This window comes from Cephus cinctus, unplaced genomic scaffold, assembly GCF_000341935.2.
Source record: "Cephus cinctus unplaced genomic scaffold, Ccin1 Ccin1_scaffold0129, whole genome shotgun sequence".
Taxonomy (NCBI): Eukaryota; Metazoa; Arthropoda; class Insecta; order Hymenoptera; family Cephidae; genus Cephus; species Cephus cinctus.
In genome coordinates, this window is record NW_014332862.1 from 556825 (window position 1) to 565474 (window position 8650).

The 8650-nt window shown below is 39.9% G+C and overlaps 2 protein-coding genes across 4 annotated transcripts in view; one reads left to right on the forward strand and one right to left on the reverse strand.

Moving 5' to 3' along the window:
• The window catches only part of LOC107262975 (glucose dehydrogenase [FAD, quinone]), a 9623-nt gene extending 5676 nt beyond the window's left edge, over positions 1-3947 (reverse strand). Inside the window, exons 1-2 of the mRNA XM_025080147.1 lie at positions 3836-3947; positions 1562-1772 (exon numbers count right to left, since the gene is read on the reverse strand). Coding sequence (XP_024935915.1) covers positions 1562-1769 — 208 coding nt within the window. The 5' untranslated portion in view covers positions 1770-1772; positions 3836-3947. The remainder of the gene's footprint in view (positions 1-1561; positions 1773-3835) is intronic.
• LOC107262974 (nephrin) overlaps positions 1-8650 on the forward strand; it is a 217882-nt gene that overhangs the window by 57510 nt on the left and 151722 nt on the right. The gene's annotated exons all lie outside the window — the stretch shown is intronic.

Consider the following 8650-nt stretch of genomic DNA (forward strand, 5'->3'; position numbering starts at 1 on the left):
TGGTGGGGGAAGGGGAGGGGAAAGTGGGTTTAAATCGAGAGAGGATCTTCAAAGAGCAAAAACGCAGGGTGGTTTCAATTTTATATATAGGATGCAAAAGGAATGACGAAAAGTCCTGGAGTGACGTACGATAAGGAGACGTGGTGGGGGTGGCGGTCCCCCTCTCCCGTGAATTAATTACGTTCAGTAACGTTCATCAATTAATCCACGTGTTTACCGAACGCGTTGAACGCTTATGCATATAGATAAACAAAAGTCATGTTAATGAGGCAATAATCACGTGGCTCAACAGAACTAATAACAATTTGTATTAATATCACATGTAAACTTGCGCGTCCAATTGCATTCGCGGATTCGCGGTTCGATAATCAACACGTAACAATTGGTACTATAGATGGATGCTGATTCTCATAGTTTGGTATGCACAGTGTCAACAGGGATGACGCATTCGACGTTTCTCGTTAGGATCTCATTGACGTTTTCTTGATCAACGTGTCGGGACGGCAGCTCGGGCCACGTTCGTAATTTGGGAAACGGTACTCGTGTAATTCAGGTATTACCAGAGATTCCTCGGGAGTCACCGAGAATCTTTCGTCGGGACGGTAAAGTTTTTCCGGATTACGAAAGATCAAGGACGACTCTTCTTATTCTACTTGGTAATTTTCTTATTTAATCATTTCGTTTTTATTATATTATCAAGCCGTAACTTTATTTTGCCTCTACTTTTGAAAATGGCAAATTTTTGCCTTGGATTATTGAGTTAGCTTTTTTTTTTGAATATTGAATTATTAAACTTTTTTTCTTTATTTATTATACATGTCTTCTCAGTATTTTTTAAAGAGTAATTTTTTGCATGCTTACTGGGTCGCTAAGAAAAACAAATAATTCTTATCACTTGTGCAAACGTACTTAGTCAGAGCGTACAGCTAGTTTCAAATCTAAATGCAACACCTGTACGGTCAAATCGTCGTGTCACTCCGCGTTTGATTATACGATGATAACACGTAAAGTCATTATTGCGCGAGAATTGTAAGGCATAAGTAAACTGCCCTGTTGTCAAATGATTATTACGTAAGTACCACGTGTTCTGAAGAATTTGTGTTATTCCAAAGTAATCTTATACTTTTGTTTTGTTACTCTAATTATGTTCATAAACGTTTATTGCCTTATCGCGTCAGTATTAATACTGATTGCATAAACGGACCTTTAATACAAACGCATACCAGTCTTACGATTGAGGATTCGAGTGATTTTTTATCATTGCGGAGAGTTTTGGAAAATCCAAAAATTTTCACCTACTCCATATCCATATCGATTCGCTACCTTTATTTTAATGTTTTTTTTCCTCTCAACTTCTGTCTCACCCGATAGAACACAGCGTGCACGAATAATCGCATAAATTCTGATGAATCGAACGAGCTCCCGTGCGATTATCCAACTAATTATGTTCCCGACTGTTCGACATAGCTCGCTTGGACATTACCATGCTAATATGCAAAAGCTTCTTCGATCCGCCTACATACCGGGTGTCCCAAATGAAAATCAGACATTGTCAACTTACCACCGACGACGATGAAGTCGTATTCGCTAGCAGGTGGATTTACGTTATGGACGCGTTCGCAGAGCCCCGAGATGTCTTGTTTGGCTCGTATGAACGTATCCACGATGGTCATGAATGCCAGAAATTGTGAGGCTCCACATGCTTCGGCCAAACTCGGCCTCAGAAAGGGTTCCCCGCACTGGATCTCAACGAAATTTCCGCTGGACATTATCTGAGGAAATAAGAAGAAAAAAAAAAAAATAAATCATAAATATTTTTTAAGACAGCTTTTGTTTCTTTATAAAAATGACACATTCAGCAGACACCGAGCTGTTGTCCATTGGTAACGTGGATGACGTATGTAATCAACAATACTATTTATCCAACGTGTTAAGAATTTTCATTCAGTCCGTAACACAGGTGTTTCTCTCGCAATATACGAGTGCGATTATTTTCATGAAAACGTAAAAACTTATTTAAAATTCGTATTACAGGTAGACAGGATATCATTGGGGGGCACCGATAAGGATATCCAATGTCTTTTCCTTTATTTTATTCCTCATTTATGTTTGCACGAGAAACGCCGCTTGGCTCCGTCTTTATGTTGATTGGTTTCCTTAGTCCGTTTCCTTTTTACGTAGCTCAGCCCATATCCGGTGGCTGCCGATCGAAGTCAGGGCCGGCTCAACCACCATGTGAGGTCGAACGTAAAACTGGCCGGTTTTCTTGCGCGCGAAACTGTTACTTTTACATTGGTCCCGCGAGCGGTAACCCGAGGGTAACTGAATGCTCCATAGGGCTGGACCGATAAGAACGGAGACTGTCAGAAATTGTAGGAAAACTTTGTGAGACCATTATTAGCGATCATTGAACCTCGTTCGGTATTTGCTTTCTTTAGAATAATGCCAATAATAAGAAAAGCAATCAGCTTCTTAATTGACTTTCGATAATTTTAGACGCAATGACTGTAACGGTGCGGTCGTTATAGGTGGAATTATTGAAAAAGCTAATTCCATCCTCGTACACGCGCACGCGTACAGAGAAAGACTATTAGTTCTTTTTTTTTTTCATTTTTCATATATCCATATTTTGTCGTTTTATTTACACAAGAATATTCGTTACCAGGCAATTTGTAATTAATAATCAATCTGGCGCGTTTCTACGTTGCGATAATAAAAGCTGCATTTAGCAGGGCGAAATCAGTTGGCAATGCGATTTTGTAGGTACCTATAGGGATGAATATACATGAAATGATAAATAGACTGACAGAGATGGATCTATGTTATTTTAACGGACGAGGGAGAGAGGGAGAGAGAGAGAGAGAGAGAGAGAGAGAGAGAGAGAGAGAGAGAGAGAGAGAGAGAGAGAGAGAGAGAGAGAGAGAGAGAGAGAGAGAGAGAGAGAGAGAGAGAGAGAGAGAGAGAGAGAGAGAGAGAGAGAGAGCGACGAATGAATGGAGAGAGTGGAAAAAATGAGCAAATGAGGGAAAGAGTCTAATAGCCCGTGACGTGCATTCGTATAATATACAAATATATTTTCCAAGCGGAATTTCATTTCGGTGACAAATTTAATTACGACCGTTCCAATCAGCCGATCGACGTTTTGATACTGGCTGATATTCGAATTCCATGGATTCAATGGGAGCAAAAAGGTTCGTGCTGAGCCGAATTAAGGGCTCGCGTCAAACGAGACCCGGATTATCGTTTAATACCTATGCGTGTCCGGTAAAATCAATAGGATTGTCATTGCGCAACAGAGACGAATGGTAGGGAAAAAATGAAGGCGAATAAAAACATACGATGGGCACTGTTCACAAATATTCATGCATACAAATTTGAATATCGTTACTTTAAAGGCAGCGGGATTTTGTCATGTAATCGCTTCGATACTTTTTTATATAAATTAATATTAGCTTTAACGCACAATTATTTTTTTATCCTTGACATTACACTTTATTATGAATTTTATTCAGAAACTTTTAACGGTGTTATCGAATCTCCTTTTTTCCTTGAAATTCTAAGTCCAAAAATATATAGCCCGCCTATGAAATATAAATCGTATATGGATTATATGTTAATTTGAATTATTAAAAATTTCGAAAAAAAAAAAAAAATCTTTAGCAACGAAATACAAAATCTATACTCTCAAATGATTTATTATGACGAACAATTCGTTTATGATTTTTATACTATTCGTACGTGGCCGATGTATTTTATATATGGACCATATATGTATTTTCTTGTACTTGGGGTAGCACGGTATTTATATATAGTATTAAATAATAAATCGACTTACTCTTGGTTCGACGAACTACCGTTCGGCACTGCAAGTCCTCTCACCGAGGTACGTCATTTTATATTTCATCTCCCACTGTCGGTACTTCATTTACGTACTGAGTAAATAGCTGCCTTATCGTTACAGAGTTTGATATTTCACGTGTACAGGCGTTCCTTCAGAATTTTAAAAAAAGAAAATTGTCTTTCAATAATTCGGCTTTCAATTGCTCTAAGTATTATTTCGGATTAATTTTGTTTTCTTCCTCTATCGCACATGTTTACAATTACGTAATATGTTTCTGGCAAGCGACTGGAAATTTTACTAATGATCGAATTATGGGACGAGCTCGCTCTGTTGCACGGATATCGGACTTAAAGATAACACTGAAGTTCATGAAAATCTCCAGCTGCATCGGGCTCATCGGAAACTTAACAACACGTAATGTATTTTTACAGTAGGAAAGTTCAAGGAGAAAAATGAAGTGTGACCGAATGGATAGTTATATCGAATTTTATGTATAAGAAATAATATATCTATGTATTATTTTTCAAATAAGAAACCGGGTCTGAAATTGCATCGAACCCAAATTACAGGGTTTCGTATGCCAAGGAAAGCCTGTACTGATACACGTCATAGGTAAATAGATATCGACTGGGAATTGGAAAACAATTTATACCGGAATTCTATTATCAATTGAATTTGGTGTTGTTATCAATGCGCAGTTCACCAGATTCAGCGGTGAAGTGGGCAGGAAATTAAAAAAATTATTGTAGAGCATAAATCCGTTAATTATATTAATATCCACAGAGCATCGGTAGGCACGTGTCTGTATAGAGCCAGATATTCTGACGTCATAGTAATTTTGGGGTTAGGAAATTGTTAATAAAATTATTTTTTATTCGAGAGCTCTATAACGTGTCATTGAGGACTTCCGAGTTCCGTTTTTATAGTTTCCATTATTCTCTCGTTTTTTTTGTTTTTTTTCATTGGCACGTTATACCAGCTCCGGCAGTTCTCTAATAAGCGGACGCCTGTCTGGCTGCAGCGTCGCGACGCTTAGGCCAACCGGTAGCTACTCTAATGGTTTCATATCTTGGTTTTCTCCGACTTTAAAATATTGTGAATATTATGAATTTCTGTAATACATTTTTTAGGACTAACAAATTATGCGAATTTTCAAAATAGCTAATTGGCTAATAAATACTTATTACGAACAGTCCCGCGGGCATCCTAATTCAATATTAATTTATGTCGATGCATAAATACCAATATGGAAGAAAAGTCAAACAGAGATATCATAATTAATGATAATGTACAGAGATAACGTATCAACTGGTACGGTCGTCAAGCAAAAAGATTAGATTCGACTATCTGTTTAAAAATTATATAATTATCGTACAAAATTTCGTAATCGCAATTTTCGTAGTTGAAGACGCAGTGAGTGAAGTTTGACGAAAAAAAAAAATTTTAACTTGGACCGTCGATTAGTGTTGGTGACTAGGTCGGTGAATAGGCATGTTTTGTAATAGAGAGGGAAGGGGAGAGAGAGAGAGAGAGAGAGAGAGAGAGAGAGAGAGAGAGCGAGGGGTTCGCTTGTCCGCAAAGATTTCGGTACTTGGTTTATTGTCTCTGACATTCGCGCAGCCCTTAAAGTACTTATCGCAGTACCTGACCCTTCACTCTGGGAGTTTCAACCGTTGCATCTAATAAGACCAGGTACCCACAACTGTACCGGATGAAAATTAAAAATGACAAGAAGTCCTTGTCAATGGAAAGTTGAGGACCCCAATGGTCCTCAAATTCTTTCTTTTGTCTTCCCTTGGTTTCCTTCCTTTGTTCCTCGCGAAAAAAGGACCGAACTTTGGCCGACCGCAATACCGGAAGTACATGAAAGAAGGAGAGAAAAAAAAATTCCACGGGTTTTTTCAATCTTGTATTTCTTTTTCTTTTTCCCTTCCTTCCGCTTCATCGTGATAAACGGAGAAAACCCGCAATTGTTTATCGTGCATGAATAACAATGGGATGACTGTTGGTCTTTAATTTGCATAGACACGATAAGCATCGTCAATGTCATTGTCAAGATGGATTTAGCCGATGACGTAAACTCTCGATCTCCTGGATCCGTCGAAAGTATCCCCGTTGGAATTTTCCCGCTGACGTCATAGTCCAATCGGTCATATTAACACTTTGCCGGCCGCACATTTCTCGAGTCGCCGTTGCGCTGCCGCCGGCGAGATTCACGCAAGTTCTGCTGCTCTCCAACGGTGGTATTTATGCAATCGTTCGTAACATAAGTAGTTGCAATGTAATTATTATTAGAGAAGGCATTAAGGTAACTGTTAAAACATTTTTATTGTATAAACTTATATTTTTAAATTATTACTTAAACATTTTACTTAAAAAATTTAACCCTTAGGATCCATATTCTCTTTTTGTGTGATAAATTTTAAAGCATTTTCCTACATGCAGAGGAATGTTACACGAAGAACACATATGTATATGCGGTTGAACTTCTTTTCTTTGCAGAAGTGCAGACTTTACAAGCTGCACTTCACTTTACTTTTATTCGAAGGCAGCGAAAGACAGTGTCAAACTAATCGAACAAGCACCCGCTTCGATGTGGCCGGCAAAGTATTTAAAGAATTCAATAAAACACAATCTGGTAAATTGGGAGGGGAAAAGAATTGAAACCACAGTTCCCTGTTTGTCAAACATTGCTCTGCAACAATGTATCTCCCTACACAAACATGGAAATTAAGCATCAGCGCTGGAGAAAGAAAAGTCACGCGTACGTGATAGCGGCCGATAACGATTGGCAAAAAAAAGTCACGTATACGTGACAGCGGCCGGCAAAGTGTTAAATCGTTAAAATATCTATTTACCGATAGGTGCACGTGTACCGAGCCTAGTGCAGACATTGAGTTTGATTAGCCATAGTCTGTTCATTGGGGGAAAAAAAAAAAAAAATAATTTATCTCGTCTCGGATCTTTAAACGTTCCGCGGATTACTACTAAGATGTTATAACAAGAAACAACTCGGAGGCTGATCAATCCGGTTTTTCTCTATCGACTCGATTATTTTCCCGATCGTGACTGATATCTGGATTGAATAAAAGATCCCGAGTCTCGTATTCGCTACCATTCGAAGAATCATTGGATCTGTCGTGCGGCGTAGCCAACCGGGTAAAACTAAATGAGGCGAGCGATATGTATGGAAGTGAGTGAACTATGATATATAGGAGATTTCCAAAGTGAAACTCTCGAGTAAATGGTCAGACCGAAGCCGGGGCACTCGGTATTCTACGGAGCGTGCGGCTCGGCTGGTCATAAAGTGCTCAAAGGGTTAAAAGGGCCGATATTGAAAAATCGTAAGGGGTCGCACCGCACCCCCATAGGGGTAATGCTTACTCTTCGGGGTTTGACATACGAACCGTGGAAATATCAGCAGGAGAATATACCGTGGAGAATTCTTGAAGGGAGTTACCAACCAAACAGTCGCAATACCAACGTACCTTGTTCGTTGATAAGAATTTTTTAGGCTCTTTTCGAATTTTGTCATTTTTTTCACATTTAACCCCGAAATCGAGCCAAACGGAATTGAGCGAAAGGAGTAAAATATTATTTTAGAAACTTGACTGACACTTCTCTGCCCGAAGTCAAATTGAAAGGGCTGCGTCTCCTAGTGATTCTTTGTGAATTCACGTAGGAGCAGAAATCGCTCGGATGAGGTTGCGGGGGGTTGCTATTGACGTTATTGATATTTTTTAAGGGTTCCGGAAGAGAGTTTGATATACGTAGTTTGGCAAGTGGATCGGTATGGGGTTGATATTTGTATGGTGGTTGCCAAGGGGTGTCCATATCATAGCTCTTTTCGAGAACATCCCGAGGCTCCTAAGGGTGGCTTTTCACCGAGGGTTACGTGGCGTTCTGTATATATCTCCACTCTGTCCCTTTGTAAACGGCGCTTACGTTTAGCAAGTCCTAGAGAGAGAGAGAGAGAGAGAGAGAGAGAGAGAGAGAGAGAGAGAGAGAGACTCCCTATATCTCTACCGACATTACGCGGTTGAGCCAGCGCTCTCTTTACAGGGTTACAAATGGCTTTTTTACTGGACACCCCGTTACTACCCTCGTAACTGAGCTTAATAACTGGTCGCGGTTTTACGCTTCTCCTTTTACTGGCGCAGCAAGAATCATAGCGAAGCGACGTGGATTACGCAACTCCTCGCTGATAGGCTGCAGGACTACATTTTTCTTGGTCGTATCTTTTCACGGAGTTTGAAAGATTTTCAACCAACAAATAAACTCACTCTGCGACAGACTCGAAATCTGCATTAAACTTCAAAACGATTACGTGCTCACTGCTCTTCGCCACTCTGTACAGAATTTTGAGACGGAATCTTCTGCTCGTAGCACCCTGTACCATTTAACAGTCAAAACTTACCCCCCTGACGATCTGAAAGTGTAGAACAGAATCCGACTGTTATCCTTCGATTCGAGAGTCCCAGGGTGTTTCGAGTGTTAAGCTCTGCTCTTATCTATCTTCGCGTGTACGTAGAATCGAGGTATTCGGGTGTACCGAGAGTCTCGAACCACTTTGGAATTCGAAAGATCAGAAACCGAAGGGGCGAAAACGAGACGGAGGGAGGATTTCGAAGTCTCTGAGTTCTTTAAGCCGAGTTTAAATAAGCAAACTATCGTGTAGTTTGCAAGGGTAGCTACCGAGCTACCGTAGCTACCCTTGCGGGAGTTCCTCCCTTTTCTTCATCAACTCCATTTCGAGTCTAACGAGTCCTGTGCATCTCTCCCGACACTTCGCAACTAGCTAACCACCAC